Source organism: Esox lucius, chromosome 3 (genome assembly GCF_011004845.1).
Source record: "Esox lucius isolate fEsoLuc1 chromosome 3, fEsoLuc1.pri, whole genome shotgun sequence".
Taxonomy (NCBI): domain Eukaryota; kingdom Metazoa; phylum Chordata; class Actinopteri; order Esociformes; family Esocidae; genus Esox; species Esox lucius.
The window spans coordinates 12,081,282-12,102,473 of NC_047571.1; the positions used below are offsets into that span (position 1 = coordinate 12,081,282).

The window sequence follows — 21,192 nt, forward strand, 5'->3', positions numbered from 1 at the left end:
AACAGAAAGACAGACAAACACATTCTGTGCCCCAGCCCAGTGGCTGCTTCTGTAAAAGGCCTCTTTCTCCCAGTTAATGTCTCCCTCATTAGTTAGGCGGAGAGCCTGTCCCCTCAGGTCACTAGGAGGGGCCGCTGTCTGAGGACCACATCTGGAGCACATTCATCCTCATACTGTACAGGCTTCCTCACACGGCACGCCTACCCTGCTCTTACACCTGCCAATGTGTGTTTGACTGTGTTACCCAGGTGAAGAGACACGCACACGCACGCAATACAGTACACACACGGCGTGACATCATTCAATCTGTTACGGATCGCGCCGATGCGTCCTCACTCCGGGTGCGCCGTGTTCTGCGATAGTTCTGCGTGTCATGAATAGAGAAAAATCGGCTGCAAACTTCTCGCTCAATACGCTGTCCTCTCCCTACGTTATCGCTAACATTGAAATCCGTGAGACAAAATGGCTGACCGCGTGAGGAGCAACGTGTACATGGCATGTTCACCGAGAGCGTTGCACACATGAGTAATTTAGAAAATGACATTTAGCCAGTTGTGACGTCCAGGCATGTCCAGCAGCAGTAAGCCTCTTTCTGCTGTGGTTCCTCTCAGATTCACCCTAAAGGATCCAAAGATGTTCTACACGGTTGTTCTGTTCAAACTTGCCTGCCCGCTCAAGCGAAGGTTGCCGTTTGATCTTTCTGGATATTTTTTGAAGACACAGCAGAGTCGATTTTAGATTGTTGTATCACTAGCGAAGATTAGGATTAGAAGATTGTGAGATGGGAATATTCCCTGTTGAAATTTGTGCCGATGGAATATAAACAAGGCTAGCTCTGCGAGGTGCATAATGTATGTGGAACTGCTCAGCCAGACATAGAGTATACACACAGGGTTAAGCAAAGACACCCACAGCTTCCATTAGAAACATTTACAGCAAACAGCCCACCCTAAAAAGCACTTTTTTGCTGTACAAGCAATGATTCCTAAAGCCGGAAGGCAATTTATCACAAAAGCAATGTAACCTCAGCCCAAATCGGTGACTGTGCTTTTGGCTTAATGACAAATAGCTGGGGTATGGAGATATTTCAGATGCGACCTGCACAACCGTACTTTCGAAACAAAAGTCGCTTTTCCCACTGACACAATAACTTATGCTGAAAGCAAATTTGAATAGCTTGCGGCGGAACTATTTTAGATCCTTTGCCATAGGCTTAGTCCTCTGAGCGTGGCTCACCTAGCTACCGCATTGTCTACTGCACTACATATCCTCAGATCATCTGACCCTTCATTATCAGTGGTCCTTCCCATTAACCTTTGTTAACTCAACTATACTCATTATGCATATAATGCCATGTTTGCTCTCCCCATAAAGTGCATAGAATGGATTGCTGTTATTATTACATCTAAATGGAAAGATCACTGCAAAGTGTCTACTACAGTATATAACAGTTTCATGCTCGGCATGCTGCATTTAACACTTAGTGATGTATGAATATGGACGCAGGGGGTTTTGTGTGCGTGCTCATCGCTGGTCAACTGAATAAAAAACGCTTATTAAACCCAGACGGAAGGACTGGATTCCTCTCAGAGTCTCTTTATAATCATGGATATGAGATAGCCCCGGCCATTCATCTCCACCAGAGGGTCATGATAGAAATTAAAAAGGGACTATGTGAACACCTTTTAACGCCTAACACTGTTTAGCCCTGCTGAAGACAGGAAGGTGTGGATTTTAATAAAACCATGCACTCAGTTATTCACTTAAACAGTACTGGCATAACGCAAGATCCCGTTTCTGTCCTGTTAAAGTTATGCTGTGTTTGCTCTGCCTTGGATAAGAACGCAAGTCTTTCTTGACCTCACGCAGTGTGTTCATACAGCAAAACCAGTGTGCAGAAATCTTTATCGGAATATCTTATGGTATGGATTGTTTAGTCGAATTTACCTTTAAAAGGCTGAGGGAATGCAATCGCACAGCCAAGGAACAAGCTATAGTACATACTTGATGCACGGCATATCTGGATCATCTATCCAGAGACATGCAAATTATATTCATTGTTGAAAAGATCAAACATTTCAAGCGCAGTGTACTATTCCTCTGACTTCTCTCTTGGCACAACAAAGGTTGACACTAATCCGATACTGTCTGTGTGATTTGAACCAGCGGACCAGTGACAACGGCCCTGACGCCCTCGTCTTCAAACAAACGGCCGAGTGCAACCGTCTGCGTCAGTGGGAGCAGGCTGCACAATGGGCTGACTTCATCTTAACGCCGCTGTCATTACCGTGTTCATGATGGGTGTGTCTGTGTGTGTGATTGTGCGTGTTGGTGTGCGCGCGGTTGCTGGTTTTGCGGAGTAGCTGAGTCAAAAGGGTACGAAGGAGTGGTTCCCTGGGGGCTGCTGGTCTGTCCTTCCCATTTAGCCATTTCACTGCCCCTCCCCTATCACCATCAACCCCCCCCCCCTCTTTTCCGGAACACGGCCTGGGTGGAGTGCCTCCTCTGGGGGACATTACAGCAGCTGTCTGCAGCCATCGATCCCAGACAATGATGTCCCAGTCTGGGCACAGGAGAGCCATCCCTGTCTGGTCCCTGTGCCCGTCGCTGCCCCACAAGCTCCATCAATCACCAAGTGACACTGAAAGCAATTTAGTACCGTTTGATCAATGGAACCATAGTTTGACTGATGCATCGTTCAGACAACTATCATAAACACATAGAATTCCAGCTTGCTCTGTCGTAGAGGAATAGCAAACGAGAACATTATCTGGGAGAATAGTCCTGATATTGACTGAGAAAAGATTAGGATTGTGACAATTTGTGTATTCAAACCAAACCTTTCATGCTTACAGGTGTGCTCATAGATTTGCATAATCTGGCAGATATTGTGACATTTTGGCAATGATTTTGAAAATATGACCGATAATGCAAACAAAATTTATTTTATTTAAGGATAGTGATATATGAAGCCATTTATTATCACATAGCTGTTTGGCTCCTTTTTAAATCATAATGATAAATGAAATAACCCAAATGGCCCTGATCAAAAGTTTACATACCCTTTAATGTTTGGTCTTGTTACAGACACACAAGGTGACACACACAGCTGAAAATGGCAATTAAAGTTGAATTTCCCACACCTGTGGCTTTTTAAATTGCAATTAGTGTCTGTGTATAAAAAGTCAATGAGTTTGTTAGCTCTCAAGGGGATGCACTGAGCAGACTAGATACTGAGTCATGGGCAGCAGAAAAGAACTGTCAAAAGACCTGCGTAACAATGTAATAGAACTTTATAAAGTTGGAAAAGGATATAAAAAGTTATCCAAAGCCTTGCAAATGCCAGTCAGTACTGTTCAATCACTTATTAAGAAGTGGAAAATTCTGGGATCTCTTGATACCAAGCCAAAGATTTCAGCCAAAACTGCCATAAGAATTGTATGGGATACAAAGAAAAATGCACAGGCAACCTCAGGAGAAATACAGGCTGCTCTTTCATGAAGCACAATACAATGACACTTGAACAAAAATGAGCTGCATGGTCGAGTTGCCAGAAAGAAGCCTTTAATGCGCCAGTGCCACAAAAAAGACTGGTTACAATATGCCCGACAACACCTTGAGATGTCTCACAGCTTCTGGCACACTGTAATTTGGAGTGACGAGATCAAAATAGAGCTTTATGGTCACAACCATAAGCGCTATGTTTGGAGAGGGGTCAACAAGGCCTATAGTGAACAGAATACACTGTGAAGCATGGTGGTGGCTCACTGATGTTTTGGGGGTGTGTGAGCTCTAAAGGCACAGGGAATCTTGTGAAAATTGATGGCAAGAGGAATGCAGCATGTTATCAGAAAATACTGAATTTGCATTCTTCTACACAAAAGCTGTGCATGGGACACTCTTGGACTTTCCAGCACAACAATGACCCTAAGCACAAGGCCCTCCAAGTTGACCATCCAGTGGTTACAGCAGAAAAAGGTGAAGGTTCTGGAGTAGTCATTACAGTAGGCATCACAGTCTCCTGACCTTAATATCATCAAGCCACTCTGGGGAGATCTCAAACGTGCAGTTCATGCAAGACAATCAAAGACTTTGCATGACCTGGAGGCATTTTGCCAAGAGGAATGGGGAGCTATAGAACCTGCAAGAATTTGGGGCCTCATAGACAACTATTACAAAAGACTGCACGCTGTCATTGATGCTAAAGGGGGCAATACACAGTATTAAGAACTAAGGGTATGCAGACTTTTGAACAGGGGTCAGTTAATTTTTTTCTTCGTTGCCATGTTTTGTTTTATGATTGTGTCATTCTTTTATGATCTACAGTTGAATCCCATAAGAAATAAACTTTTTCTTTCCTTTCCAAAAAAGTCAAAAAGGAAGGTTTTGAGTGAGGAACAGAAGTGTTCAAGGGACCACTGCAAATTGAATGTTTCTGTTCCTCACTCAAAACTTTCCTTTTCAACTTTTTTGGAAAGGAAATAAAAATGTGCAGTGGTCTCTTAATTATTTCTGGAGCTGTATATTACCAATTCTCCAAGGGTATGCAAACTTTTCAGCACAACTGTAAGTTAGTTCCAATGTAAAATATCTGTCTTTACGACTGATAGTTAATGTACAGTTCATAGATAAAAGCTACTGAACTGTGGTAGAGACAAAGGGAGCGAAACAGATGAAAAATGTAACAAAGCGCATTAAACAATTTGCTTCAACTTCTGGCTTTTGCTCCTTGACGTCCCGGCACATCCCACATAGTTTCAAAGGCCAAGTAGGGTTACTGTCCGAAATATCACGAACACTCCACTTAATTCTCATTAAATATACACTTAATGGGCCATGAAATGATGTTCCCTTGTCGATAAAGTATTTGCAAATGAAATCTGTGAAAAGGAATTAAGGAGATGGCCTTTAGATGGACACTCGGAGTATGTCCTTGATGTAAGCTCTCTCCCTGGGTTGAGTTCGTCCAGACTAACTCTAGCGTCCTTGAACAGCGCATTGATAAAATGTGCTATCACCATGGGAGCATCTCTGCCGACAGGACTGGCACTCTAAAAAAGAAATGATCTTACAGCTGGCTGCCGATTTGGCCCGATAGCTTAGAGAGACTGTATATGCATATACGATATATGAGTATAGAATCTAGGGGTTCAAAAAAGAGGCAGTTAATTTGGAATAAAGATACACAACAGAATTTTTTTTTGGACCTACTTGATGTTCACTTCCTGGATCTAGATGAGCAGACATGGGTCAGATAATACAAGATCAGTGGTGGACCAACGCGGTTTGAAAAACGGTACACAGCAATGAGAAGTCTCACAGACACAGGTAGAGGCCCCATCCTGACAGGATGAAATATAATGACGCCCTCCGGATCCTATTAAATACACCTTGCCTGCAGCAACAGATCATGCTGAAGAACCGATGCCCCACTGACTTAGCTGGAACACGGTGAGGGTTTCATTCAGTTTCAACTCACGGCCCTGGATTGTGAGGGAACATTCGCCACCTTTTTAAACATTACGGAGCTCGCTTGGAATCATTCCCACCTTACACCCGAAAGTTGTTTTCAGAGAATACTCTACAACAACGAGCAAGCGTGTTGCATCACAACCACTTCTATTCAGGATTTGGTTCTATTCCGAACAATTCTGAAGGTCGTCAGAGGTTTCTCTTGTTGTAGCCACTGAGGTCGTTCAAGGTAAACAGTACACAGGGCCACAAACTCTAAAACAGAGAAATGAAAAATGCCAGTAAATGTTAGTCGTACATTGTCCCACATTCTTTTCAAATGAACTATGAAGCAATTGAGGAATTATCCAAGGTTCTTTAATTGCCATAAAATAACTGTATTTTATAGATTACCTTATTCATTATAAGCATTCAACATCATTAATAACTATTAATTATTTCACAGTTCTCTTGGGAACAGACAAAACACTGTCTGTCAGTTACACACGTCCAACTGTCCCTTTGACTAAAACTCTTTAATATCCATGGTCGAATGTAATTACGTTTATGTATCATCAAATGAAACACAAGTAGCTATCTCCGACATTGAAGGGAAATCTGGTGGTCGGGAATCATCCCAGACTCAGTCTAATCCCTGACTTGAGAAGCGTTCCTTTCCCTTTAAGTTTGTCACTGCATTGCTACACAGGGGCTAATAAACGCTGCATCCCCCTAAGCCATAAGGAGCTTGAAGAAAATAGTAGTGAGAGGTTTTACATTGTTTGCTGACAGCCATTTCCCTTCCATGATCGCATAGAACCGCTGTTGTTATTTCCATATATTATTATTTAATAATTTTATCAATAGGATAAAATAAGTATTCGACCTCAAGAAGGTTCGTAATGAATTTGTGAAGAAATTAAAATGACAATCATTTGTTGCAAAACTATATTGTTTTGTTTAACTGAATTGGAGTTTTAGTAAGAATAAACAAAATAATAAAACAGTATTGCAAAATATGTTTTGGTGCATCCAACAGAAGGAAATTATCTTCCTGGCAAAATGATTAATTATATCACTTCAGCAAGTCATTTCTACACTCTTGATTACCTTAGCCTGAATCTACCATCAGCAACCACTTGGACAAACTTGAACCCAACTCGTATGAGCGAGTCCTGAAGAAGTTCTGGGGTTTTGAGGCCAACACTAACCACCCCCCTCCACGCCATCTGCAGGGGGAATCTTAGTGGTGTATTGAGGGCAGACAGATTTGTGTTATCCAGGTGCAAAAGGAGAGCCTTTTTAGCATATGCTATGAGGCTTTTCAACATGAGCACTTCATTTCGGTATCTATCAAAAATGCTGCTGCTTTTTGTGTCTGTGTGTCCTAGTTGCGATTTCTTTAAGGGTGTATTTACTGGTGATGTGTAAACTGGCTGGTGCAATTGAAATTCTCCTCCTGGGGATTAATTAAGTACAATCGTATCTAAGATTTGAGTATTTTTGGCCACCATTTTAGAGACTCCTGATTTATATAAAATGTATCACAGTGTATCAGTCAATGCTGTTGCTAATCTCACTGGTGACACTGGGTTATCATAATAGGTAACATTTTGAATGTTTTCATGTTATAACATTACTACATTGACTGTATTTACCATATAGTTCAAATGCCACTATGATTCCAGAATGACCTAATAAGCATGCAAATCATGCCGAGCTAGGTACGGAATAAAATAAATCTTTCTTGAACATGATCACACTGAATCAGCACCCTGGGAAATTTGCTATTTCGTACCACCATATTTACAGTGAAACACATTGCCATTCATCAAATCCTGCATGAACTAGAGCCTACCGATTCAATACACAAACATATTGACGGAAGTCTTCCTTATAAGTAATGTTTACAGTGAGAAATAGGGGTGGTTTTAACACAGGCATGATACAGTCAGACTGGTCTGACTTGACAGAGGAGACCGCAGCGGCAAGATTAGCATGAAGCGAATGTATCAACATCAGAGCATTGGCCTGAATAATCAAACCCAGAGCTACCTCTGTAGAACTGTCATGGTAGGATTCGGCATGGCTCTACACCGCCTCGGGACAAACGCGGACAACACAATCAATGAGAAGTGACAGCAACAAACTAGACTACTGCAGCAGCTACAAAGCCAAAGTCACTCGCCTGCTTTGGGCTGATAATGGAGGAAGTGTGGTAGGCTGGTTACTTCTTTACAGTGTTGGTCCAATGAAAATGTTAGTTGTTTTGAACTGTGAATGATTTGGTATTGAACAGTGGGATATTTTATCCATATTTTATAGGTTTCACACACTCCCTCAGTCATTCCCGCTGTGGTCTAACTGTACCTGCTGTTAGAATATTTGGCAACTATAGGTTCATCGCTGGAGTGGCTGTAAGAAGGGGATGCAACATTATTCTAATTATTCTAAAAACAGCTAAGCCCAAAACTAGATTGTATTTTATTACATTGAGACACAATGTTTGTTTTTAATATTTATTATTATTAGTGAAAATACTTGGGGTCAGATTTCCTATAAACTCCTGGTGATGTTTTGGTCTTTCAGAACATAAAAGAAATGAAATTGCCACAGATAAAAAATAAAACTGCTCAAATAAATCACTCTTGCCTAACCACTGTCATACATTGTTCCGCCTGATGCTGCACTGATCCAGACCTGCCTGTTCACAATGAAAACGTGGACACGAATGAAATGAGGACAAATCAAGACAGAGGCTGAAAGTCAGAACCATGTAGAAACGGGCTTCTAGACATTAGCAGCATCCTCCCACTGTGTAGAGGTCCGACTGCCTGAGCATCACGGCAAACACTGACACTGCCTTGATGACCAAGATCTGTTCCCTGTTCAATCTCCTCTGCCTGGTCTCTCTGCCTGATCTCTCTGCCTGGCCTCTGGCTGGCCTCAATGCTGGCCTCTCTGCCTGGGCTCTCTGCCTGGGCTCTCTGCCTGGGCTCTCTGCCTTGCCTCTGTCTGGTCTCAATGCTGGCCTCTCTGCCTAGTCTCTCTGCCTGGCTTCTGTATGGCCTCAATACTCCATGGCCTCAATGCTGGTCTCAATGCTGCTCTCTGCCTGAGCTCTCTGCCTGGCCTCTCTGCCAGGCTTCCCACTGCCAAAAGCAGCCTCTCTCTCACTGAGGAGTCAGGGTGTGAGTCTTCAAAGCGCATTAAGCACTGGGCCATTTTTAGAGACCCTCTCTCTCACATGTACATGAACATGCCATGAGAATGGACGTGAACACAGCGCCAACACGCGCAGAAGCCACGTTCATTCCTCAACCACATCAGACATGAAAGAAAGACAAAGAAAAGGCACAAGCATTATGTCATCAAAGTCTCTATCGCTGTCACCATGGAAACCAATCAACTCGGCAGGAGCCAATGTTGAAGATCATAATCTACAATGCCTGCCAACTGCACAAGCCTTAGCACTGCAGATCCTGTAAAAACAAAATATATATTATAGGATTGAAATCAGAAATGTGCCTTTTTTATTCAAGCGGTTCGTCATAGCGTGACATGATTATGAAGTAAATCACGTGTCTCGCATACAAAATTGAAGTATTACGATTATTTCAAAGCACGCTGTTTAACCCTTGCTGCAGTCATACGCCGCCATTACGATTAAAGGGTTTAATGACCCTGTGGATTACTCACTTTGGATAGGGCCATTATAGAAGGTGAATCCAGCTGGTGTAGAGAGATCCCAACATCCCACACATGGTGGGCAGATTGAAAAAGACATGGACCCGGGTCTGCCTGGCATGCTGACCAATGCCCCGGTCACATACACACACACATTCATTAGCCAAATGTTGTCCGCCGGAAACGCTGTGTGCCAACACAAGCGTCTGGCTCACACACACAAACACGCACACACTGTCACTGAGACAATCACCGCGACACACACAAATGTACACAGTGAACATGAGAGCATGCAAACCACCTCAAAATCTACCCCCCCACACAAACACAAAGACACACACACACACACAGAGGCACATACACCCAAGCAGCAACACCACACACACTCTCACCGGTGACATGACGTCTAGGAGTGGTTGCTAATCTTTGAGTGAGATGTAACCTACCGCATGAAGAGGTTGCTGGCAACATGACCGCTCTATTATTGGCTCTACTCAGGGAGGCCATTTCGGAGAAGTAGCTGTAGCGGTTTCTGTATATAATGGGGATGATAAATGAAGGGTCTGGAAGCTAGGCCATATTAGACCCGCTTGGAGCAGGAGCCGCCCCCTCCGGACACCACAGACCTCCAGATGTCCAGCGTTAGCACTTAGCTAGCAGCACGGATGAGCTTCCCCGCGCGCCGCGCCTCCACTGGGAGGGGGGAGGGGGCAGGGGGGGGGGTGCTTTATGGAGTAGGGGTCTTAGCACTTTCCACTTCATTTTAACCCAGAGAACAAATTGACAGTGACAGGTCCATCCAAAACTGGAGGGGGATGGTTGGTTGAGAAGAGAGACTGAGGAGGAGAGACAGACAGTGAGAGGGAGAGAGAGAGAGAAAGAGGGAGAGAGAGACAGAAGCAGAGAGATATGAAATAGAATGAAGAAAGTAGGGATGCACCAATAAGAACATTCTTGGCCGATACCAATGCTTTGCTATTTTTGTACCAGTGTACCCTGGCATGAAAGAATGTAGCATCTGATTATGCTTCTAATTGCAACAAATGAAATTTCTAATCATACAAAAGTTATCTTTCTATATATTCTCAGTGCTGTTACACTCAAAATAAGCAAAGTAAGCACAATGAATAGAACAATTATGATTATGGCTGGATATACATTTAGCTACTTTCTCAACTAAACTGCAACAGAAAATGTATAATAATTAAACTGTAGGACATATGAAACAGACAAAAGCCAAATCGGTTAGAACTAATCAGCTATTTCAATGCAATTAGCCAGTACCAATTATTCCATTACTTTTGCCTATAACCAGCTGAAACTGATTGCTGGCTGATATATAGATGTATCCCTAGAAGACAAAGTAACAGAGAGACAGAAAAAAAGATAAACAGGAAGGGAAAAGAGACAGAGAAAGAGAGACAGGGAGAACCGACAGGCTGAGCACAGAGTGAACCTCGGCAGTGTAATGGACCCTGAGCGGTCTGGCGCAATGTTGGGACAACGTTGCCAATAGGATTGCCTCTGACACGCTCTGGTTGAAGGAGGCAGCCAGAGCAGACGGTCCAGACCAATGTTCCCAGTGTTGTTGGACCATTTACACGCTGAACATGAGAGCCAGCGACAAACCTCACTGTCACGCACGCACAGGCAGAAAAACACACACACACACAGACACACACATGCACAGTCACAACAGGCAGGCAGATCTCTGAATAATTCAGGGAGAGGCAAGCAGGTCCCTGGCAGCACAGACCCAGCTGCACGCAACCTAGTTAAATATGAACACAAGGTGGGCATCCCTACGTGGTGAAGACGCCGCGCTCTCCTCTCGCCTTTCTACGGCGCGTTTGGGAAAAGCAACGAAGCTCTGGAGCTCTTCCTCTGTTTTGTTATGTCATAAGTGGCATAGCAAACAAATGCTTCCCCCATCCTCCATTTGACTCAGTCATAGTGGGCTGATTATAGGAAATGGAGGAGCAGGTCATATACCTCAGTGCTCTCTTTACTAGAAGGCTGTATTTAATTGGCTGGTGGGGAGATTTAAATATGGACTTGGATGGAAAGGGCAGAGGAGAAGTGTTGTTGTTGGCATAGTTCAGCCTAGTTTCCCCTGGGTGCTTTGCATTATGGGACTTGGAGTATGTTGCACACCTTATGCTTTCCATTGACAGGAGCAGTGGGTTAAAACCCTATACAATTCTTCTTGTTGTAGCCATTACAAGCCCCACTTGCAGCTACCGCCTAAAGAATACCATTTCCATTATTCAGGAGATCAATGGGAACAAGCTGCTCCACTCATAACTAAAAAAATGCATTCAGCAGGCTTACTTGTTTGGCCATTCACAGTTTCAACAAATAGTCTCTACGAAATATGGTTATTTCGACATGTTCTTGGAAACAGCCTTATAATATGATGTAGCCTAGTGCTTAGGGATTTTCCTTTGTGTACTGATTTTAAATTGAATATACAGTTCTTTCCATTTGCTTTGTATTTCCACAAGCTCCACAAACAGTTTCACACCTCATTACTGTCTAATTTTGGACATTGAGTGGGAGAAATAAAATATTGTTTACATTATTTCTCACAGTTAACTTACAGCACAACTGCATGAAAGACAGAATAACCATTCTCTGCTCAATTTATCCACCATCTAGGGTTTGACCACTCTCATGGGGAAAGTTACGGTCAGTCAAGCAATCATACTTTATGGTCAAACTTGTACACGTCCGACGCAATCATGCCATCCAGGGATGATATATTCAACTGCCAATAAACCATCAGGACCCACTAAAGAGGCCTGTAATGCATCACAAACATTCAAGTTCCTCTTTAAGTAGAGATTCCAAATGAAGATCAATAAGAAACACATTAAGGGTTAGTTAACCCGCAGTGTTACTGTGTTGCCCCCTCCAGCTCAGTCTCTAAATGCTTCAGCTTCGTAGCGTGGAACTACAATAACTGGCTGGGGTATTGCATAGAACAATAAATAATGCTAGCATAATAGGTTTGTCATTACTCGTTTGTCGAAAGGCTGACTGACCCGAAGCCGCCAGGAAATGCATGCAGGAATGTGTTCGAGAAAAGCGCGCATCTTTCACCGACTTCCTTTAGGAAGGACCGGCGTTTGCAGTGAATGAATACACATGATTATGTGCACAGTGGATCACCAAGGCTCTGATTCACTTTTAAGTTGTTTATGTTTGTTTAATGAGGCATGTTCTCCATCTATAATTGTATTTTCCAACATTAATTAAAAGAAAGGCACTCGAACTGCAGTACTGGAAGGGAGCGGAAACAATCTGTTTCACTATCGGGCAATTAGAGAGAGAGTGAAAGAGACAGAGAGCGATACCAGTTGTTTGGGTTTTGGTTGCCTGACTAGGTGAGCAGCGTGGGCCCATCTGGTGTGCTGTGTGGTCCTCTCTCCTTCTTAATCTCCTTCCGTTCCCTTACCAACATCAACATCACAACACAGTACAGGTACAGCAGTCTACTCATCCAGTCTAGTAGGCGTCGACAGGCAAGCGTATGGCCTAGTCACAGAACTCCGAAAATATAAAAAATAGTGAGATCAAATTGGCTTGGTTTGTTTTCAGCTGCCTCAACATCAATCTTTTGGTTATTACTGTCCGCCCCCCCCCCCCCCCCCCCCGTGCCCCCCCCCCCCCCCCCCCCCCCCGTCCACCCGCCCCCCCCCCCTGCCCCGTCCCCGTCCCCGTCCCCGTCCCCCCGGAATGGAGTTCTGATTTTAAAGTGACACCTTGTCGCACGATAGGTAAATGAACACAACGGTCTGCCGAGGTTGAGTCGGCATAATATACTGCAGTTTGTATCATAACTGAGATAGGCTTGGCACCCTCTCTACCTTACACAACACGAAGACACTTTTTTCGTCTTCAGGAATTTCAGTACTCTATGTGGGAGGCCATAATTTGACCAGGAGACATCAACAGTCAGCGAAAAGCAAAGCGCCTCTAAAGGATAATCCTGAAACTCAACTACTGCATTAGAGGTACGTAGGCTATGCTTTACCAAAAGCATATAAATACATTTTACCACATTCCATAAGAACAGAGGATTGTCAAAACAAAACATGAAGAGGAAATGAAAAGGAGTGGTAGGGGTTATTCCTGGTGAGACCTATATTGTTGGGTCCCTGAATGGTGCAGTGGAAAAGTCACTGCCTTGCTGTTAGCTGCGTCAAATCCTGCTTCTGGATTAGTCCAGGGGTCCCATGAAGGGTGTAGCAATTGGCCAGCACTGCCTAGGTTTGGGGTGAAAAGTAATTGAATATGGTTGCTTTGTGTTGCTGCGCTCTAGTGACTCCTTGAGGTGGCTTGGGCACTTGTGAGCTCAATCAATCGAGCTAAAAAGCCAGAAATACCATAACCATTAACCATTAAACTATAACCATTGGAGACTATGCACAGTAAATGTATTCAGTTCTTTGACGGTCAAGGAATTTTGGATAATGGTTATTGGCCAACAAGATAACTGCGATTACCTTTATAAACATTTGAATAGCAAAACATTTTTTAAATAAAGAGGTACAATTTCAAGGTTCAATTTAGTGTCATAGCTAGCTAACTAGTATGCATTTGTTAGTGTGTACCATAGTAGCCAGCTAGCGTAAAGTGTACTAGACAGCTAGCTAATGCACAGTTGCTAGCTAGCAGGTACATTAGATAGCTAGATAATATGTAATTGCTTGCTGCACATCCAACATAAGTTAAGATAAAGTCCTGGAGCAGAGCTCATTCGTCCAATGGTGTCTAATCGGCTTTCACTTCAGCTTTTTATTCAACACACTTTTTTCTCAGTTTTTGTTCTTTGGTTGTGACCATTTTCATTTTATTTCCATACATATATAACTGTTGGTTTCATGGTTATAACTGTGACAGCCCTTAATGTATAAATAAAAAATCTGCAACCAGAACATAAATCTGAAACAGGCAGAATACATCAGTGTGAAACTGAAACAGGGTGGCACAGTACACCCAATGTGAAAGTGAAACAGGGTGTGTATTATACTATATTAGAAATACAGTATGAATATTTGCCACAGTCAGACAGCCAACCTTCAGCCTACCGCCGTCATCCTACACAACACTGAGTAATAAGTACAGCTTAAGGATACACTGATGCTGCAATAAATCACAATACACATCACAAAACAAAGACCTCACCCACACACACAAAGACAAAGGAAATAGCAACATCTCAATTCCAGCTTTTAGTGTATCCATTATGTATGCAGTTTATATAACATGGATGCAATGGTGAGTGTCCTACTGACACAAAACAAATGAATAGTATCTACATGTCTCTATAACTACCTGTCATGTTGTGGTACGGATATGCAGTAAATAGCAATGTATAACCAAAACCTGGTCGTTGACAAATTCATTTATACGACCATGTGATGATCAATGTGATGATCATTTTCTGATTCTGCAATGATAAGGGATGAACACTGAACATAACTAGAACTCAGTAGTGCTGATGCTTAAAATCTACAATGCCATGAAAAAAGTTATCATTAAAGGGGCACTATGTCGAATTTATTCCCCATGAGGAAACTAGGTAAATCGCAACAACAAAAATTCTGTTTCAAACCAAATTCATATTATGTGATATTTTGATATATTTGATAAGTTAACCGTAACCGTTTATCGTAAATGTTATTCATAATGACGTGTTTTTGATTTGAAATCGATTACGTTAAGGAGCAACGTGATATGGAGTCATTAAGGACCAATAGCACTGCAGATATTTTGATACTTTGAAATTTGGACTTTGATAGCAAATATAATTGCACCGATTTATGTTCATACTGAACGTAATCATGGTTTACAAAATAGTTCCATGAGAATGTAATTCCTGAGAGGTGCGTTTATCAATTTCCTCACAACACTTTTCATCTGTGTTTTTTTAAATGAAGACAAAGTACCTTAGAATTGTTTTATTTTTTCAAGTACCTTTGACTTAATTAAAGCTATCTAAGGCCAGGCACCACACATTTTTGTACTTTTTCAAATGTAATTTTTTTGAATGTGACAAATATAATGTTATATTACCTTTTTCTAGGATACAGTGGATATAAAAAGTCTACACACCCCTATGAAAAATAAAAAATAAAAAACTCACAATAACCTGGTTGCATAACTCTTAATTGATGTGGCAATATTTGTCCACTCTTCTTTGCAAAAGCACTCAAAATATGATCAGATTGCGAGGACAACTCCTGTGTACACCCCTCTTTAGATCACCCCACAGATGTTCAATTGGATTCAGGTCTGGGCTCTGGCTGGGCCATTCCAAAACGTTAATTTTCTTCTGGTGAAGCCATGCTTTTGTGGATTTGGATGTGTGCTTTGGGTCATTGTCGTGCTGAAAGGTGAACTTCCTCTTCATCTTTCTAACAGACACCTGAAACTTTTGTGCCAAAATTGCCTGGTATTTGGAACTGTTCCAAATTCCCTCCATCCTGACTAACGCCCCGGTTCCAGCTGAAGAAAAACTGCCCCAAAGCATGATGCTGCCATCACCATGCTTCACTGTGGGTATGGTGTCCTTTGGGTGATGTGCAGTGTTGTTTTTGTGCCAAACATACCTTTTGGAATTATGGCCAAAAAGTTCAACCTTGGTTTCATCAGACCATAACACATTTTCCCACATGCTTTTGGGAGACTTGATGTTTGTTTTTGCAAACTTCAGCCAGGCTTGGGTGTTTTTCTTTGTAAGAAAAGGCTTCTGTCTTGCCACCCTAGGCCATAGCCAATTCATATGAAGAATATGGGAGATTGTCGTCACATGTAACACACAGCCAGTACTTGGCAGAAATTCCTGCAGTTCCTTTATTGTTGCTGTAGGCCTCTTAGAAGCCTCCCTGACCTGTTTTCTTCTCGTCTTTTAAATGAGTCACTTTAAACGATGGCAGGTGTGTAATGACTTCTATTTAACATGAGTTTGAATGTGATTGGTTAATTTTTCCCCCTCAAAGATTTTAGTTTGTTTTTCAATTTAATTGTTCACATTATAGGTCACATTAAAAGTGTAAAAGGTTCTGACATGATTTATCTTTGTCTCATTTTACATCACAATAACCTGGCATTTTAACAGGGGGGTGTAGACTTTTTATATCCACTGTATAATGTAGTAAAACAAACTAATGAGACAATATTCAGTACATGTGCCTATTGGTGCCTATACTGCCAATCTACTTTCTTTGACTGTGTAATCTGGGCATTGATTGGACACTCCTTAGCCCATTGGGAGTTTCTGCTTCCAATGAGACAAGGTCTTAACTACAATCTGAAAATCATTACATTGGGAGACAAATTCTACCAACTGTATTAACAACACATCTTCAATGCATCAACCATTGCTTTTGCAAAAGTCTAAATAATACACCCGAGAATAAGAATTCAACTTGTGGTGAATGCAAAAGCTTCTGAAGCTATGACGTTCTACGCTATCATCCATCACATCCAGAAACACGCTCCAAATGAGGGAAAGAGGGTGTTGGATCTCACTGGTACTGCAAGACTGCATGCCAGGATGTAACACCCATGTAAGGTGTATGTTACGAATGTTGCTTGTTTTTCTGCATTAACATCTAATAATAACAAACCCTGGTATCTGAGAGTTAAAAAATCAAACTCAATCAGTCCTTTTTAAAAGTTATGATATGTGTACAGTAAACATTTTTTTTACTTGGGGTCACTGCAATGGTGAAAATTCAGCCAATTTCCTTATTAAACATCTCAGATAAAGCTTGCACTTCAATTGATAAACCAGAAGGATTATTATGAATGTTTAAAACAAAACTTCATTTGTTGATGCTCAGGTTGGCCTTCATATTGAACTCTGATGTGGACAAGTGGACATTCTTAAATGACAGCTCACTTTGCCTTTGAAAAAATACAGTATTTGCAAATAATGCTGCAAGTTTACCAGTGATCCTTGTTTTTAATATTGGTGGTGGCACAAGAGGAGCAAGAACTCTGGAGCAAAACTCAATTGCTTGTTCCAATTTTTCCATTTAACTAACATCACCATTGGACTCAAGATCAACATGCAATATATGGTGGTGGTTCACTGCTGCAAAACATCCTAAAAACATTGTTTGTTTAATCTAGATCAATAAAACTACCATCCATTTGGTTAATCCATCTACATTTAGGAATTTTATTGTATTAGATTAATCCATTTACGGTTAGGTGTTTCATTCCATTCGTTAAATGCATTTACAGTTAGGAATTTATTTCTATCCCATTTGGTGGTTCATCCATTTACGGTTAGGTGTTTCATTATATTCGGTTAATCCATTTAGAGTTAGGAATTTTATTCTATTCCATTTAGTTAATCCATTTACAGTTAGCAGTTTAATTCTATTCTATTTGGTTAATCAATTTACAGGTAGGAGTTTCAATACATTCTATTTTGTTAATCCATGTATTTTATTAATAATTTTATTATTTTTGGTTATTCCTTTACAGTTAGAGGTTTCATTCCATTTCATTTGATTAGTCCATTAACAGTTGGGGGTTTTATACTGACAGATAATTACTGAGTGGATTTCATTAGTTTAAGTATTGTGAATATTATGATTACCACTGACATAACCAATGCATTACGGTATTCATGAAGAACAATAAGTACACTGATGGTATGTCTGAGGTAGTTACAGTTCACTCTTAGTTTGTTAGGAGCATGAATTACAATTATGAGCCCAGCTGCTGTGCATTTCTGGCTGTGGCTGTGCAAATACTTCAGAACTCATTCAGTTCCATGAGCAGGCATGTATGCAACACCTGTTCTAGATTGCAAGGAATACACTGAGGGGTCGCTGCTCATTTAAAAAGCAATCATGTGTGAACACCATATGACATAAGTGTCAATTCAAAGATGTGCTGTATACCACACATTTAGCCTACTGTATGGGTTTTCTGAAAGCCAGATTATAACACAGCTGCATGTGAAAGGGGAAACCCTTACGGAATGCCACACTACATGTGCAAAGTAATATGAAACAAAAACAGAGAATGATAGTTTGGAAAAGGTAACACAATGTAGTAATACTAAAACAAAATGATTGTATTTACTAAATAATTTCCCACCATGATGAAGCTGAAAAATAGCTGAAGGAGACATATTTTGATGAAGGATGAGACAGTTGATGTGCTGAAAAAACACAGGGCGATGATGTCATGTCGTAACCACCATCAGGAACTAACATAGCACAAGGCCAGCTCTGAGGAGCTTCATTAACACACAGCTATTTAAAAAACCTCCCTTGGGACCAAATGGCAACACAGTACACTACTTTTGAACAGGGCTGATAGAGCTGATAGGGCTCTAGGCAAAGTAGTGCGCTAAATTGAGAATAGGATGCCGTTGGGGAACTGATTTCCCCAGACTAGTGTGCTCACTGACATGTGCACAGCATGTCTTAACAATGCCCTGTCTAATCTCCATGGACACAAACACCAGTGCAGTCAGGAATACTGTGTGTTCCATGCATCTGACAGTGTGACATAAGAATGATGAAACGCAATACAAAGGTGTGCTCAACCTACAGTGCTACTGCAGGACAGTGTGACGGGAGGTTACGGTGTAAAAGTGTGCAAAGAGTCAAGGAATCGCATAATAAAGTGTGCAAGGCACTGTGCAAATCACATTACAGTAGATGATGGGATGCCTATATATGCACACACACACACATTTGTTTTCTATCCTTGTGGGAACCTGAGGCCTAATCCTAACCCAGAAATTCATGTCCATCAGATCCCTACATGTACACATACAAGTGGCTCAGACACACACACGTGCGTGTATACACACGCACACACACTAAGTTAGCCCAAACACAGATGAAATTATTCCTACTGTAGGCTGCATGTGGCAAGAACAGAATGGACACACAACATAGGATTCCACCTGGGAAAATGCTAATTGAGAATGGAAGCAATGTCAACTAATAGCCTGTTACAACCCCTGCATTTAATGAAGGAAATGTTTAAACTCAAAGCTCAATCTCCTTAATAAAGAATTTACAATGTAGTTTTATTCAATATCACGCCTACATCAGTAAAGGTTTCTAACAATAGATTTGGAACTTCAAATGTACTATGTGGGTGGGACATTTTGCTTTTTACAACTATGTAAGAATTGATATACTGAATCCTCGTGCTGAGGTCTACACATACTCCACAAATATAAAATATTTTCGAAAGAGTTCCTTCGGTCGGCAATCCAGTCCGGGTCTAACCATTATCCATTCAACATTTTTTACTTTCTATCAAGAGGGGCGAATCTTCTGACAAGGTCGCAAGGTCTTGGCTTAAGGTCGCCACCATATCTTACTTTTTGGGCGATCAGTGTGTTTATTCATCTTTCTTTCCTCACGCCGACGTACTGTGTCTGTAAATAACAGGCCAAGTATACTAAGCTGGGCTATGTCCAGCAAGGCCATGGCTTCTGTGCGGTTTGAGGAATTTAATTGATTCAATTCAATTTAGCATGCAATTTGATCTCGCAATTTGATCAAACATATTCACAAGAAAATCACTTCAGGAAATATGATAGGCTACCGTTATGTTTTACAACATATTTTCTTTCTCGACCAATTATTGTTAAGACATAACAAATTACCCCACCAAGAGGCTGCTGAGGGTATGATACAAAAAGTAAAACCTGAAATGCTATAACCAATGTTCAATGACAGGTGGTGCCAATAACAGTAGACCCTCTTGGACATGATCGGAGCCAAGTGCATGCGGCACGTGTAGTTAGACACATATGCTAATGGACTACTACTCGTACATATAAAAAACGCTTACCTCCAAATCTGTCCAAGCTGCAATATGTGAATGACGGATTGGGCGGACCAGATGAAGACAGAACAGGATGCCGACCTTTTCTTATTAGTCCGGGTTGCTGTGCTGCTATTACTGTTGTTTGTGGTGTTGCTCTTGCTGGCGGTGGATGCCTGTCTTTGAGGTGTGGACGGGTGGGCACCTACGTCTCCATGTGAAGCAGAACCGCTCAGCAGCTTCCCGTCCATGTGGGATGAACAGTTTGCCGCACCGGACGCACTGGTGTTGTCCTCGGTGCTGAAATCGTGGATGAACCATCGGAAACTAAAGACTTGGACGGAGAACGACCCTAGCACCACAAAAAATAGCGTGAGTCCGAACCACCAATAGTCGCGGCGGAGGTAATAGTCGACAGAAAGCCAAATGTCGGTGCCTACATCGGCGAAATACACCGCCACTGCGGCGAGGATCCATAGACAGTCCCATATCGTGTATTTTGTTTGCTGCTGTCTGCCAAGGCGAAGACAAGTGGAATTAGAACCACAGCACCGCGATTCCCCATTCACGAAGTCCCCATCCCCAGTTCCCGAATCCGGCTGCGATCCTGTAACGAGTCCTTGTACTGAGCCGGAGTGGTCCGAATTCTGCAAAGGCGTGAATGCTACATCGCTCTTTTTCATTTTCAATACCCCATCCGATTTAGCGGCCATTATCGTTGCTTTCTCTTTTTCCTCAAGCCAACAGCGTCTTTTCTTCTCCCGTTTTCTCGTCTCCCCCTTGGTTTCTGTGTTCCAGGCGAAGAGATACTGGGCTGGGCGACCTCCTCTTCCGCCAGCTACAGCGCCGCCTGTTCATAACAAAGCAACACTGCCGCTCGGCAGCGGGTACGAACCATATGCTCTCCCAAGGCTCACACTTAAAACTATGACATCATTGCTTTGCAACTCTTCCTCAGTCGCTCCTCACCTCACAGTTCTTAGCCACACTAGGGCTACATCCTACTGCTATTCACTGTGATAGCTGTAATTAAAACCAGTCTATAGAAACTATTTATGGATAGGCTTTTATCTACCTTTTTACTGACCTATTACGAATGGACTGTACTGGAATAACAATAAATTGTCGCCTAGGCCTAGTCAACACTTGACCAACGATGGGCAAAATACAATAGCTTGATCCAGAGTGAGTCTTGTGCTCCCCAAAAAGATGATATAGGCTGTATAGCTATAC

General features: G+C 42.0%; 1 protein-coding gene across 1 annotated transcript in view; it reads right to left on the reverse strand.

Annotated features, from left to right (window-relative positions):
* xkr4 (XK related 4) overlaps positions 1–20,939 on the reverse strand; it is a 52,010-nt gene extending 31,071 nt beyond the window's left edge. Inside the window, exon 1 of the mRNA XM_010891371.3 lies at positions 19,987–20,939. Coding sequence (XP_010889673.1) covers positions 19,987–20,672 — 686 coding nt within the window. The 5' untranslated portion in view covers positions 20,673–20,939. The remainder of the gene's footprint in view (positions 1–19,986) is intronic.
* Positions 20,940–21,192: the final 253 nt, after the last annotated feature.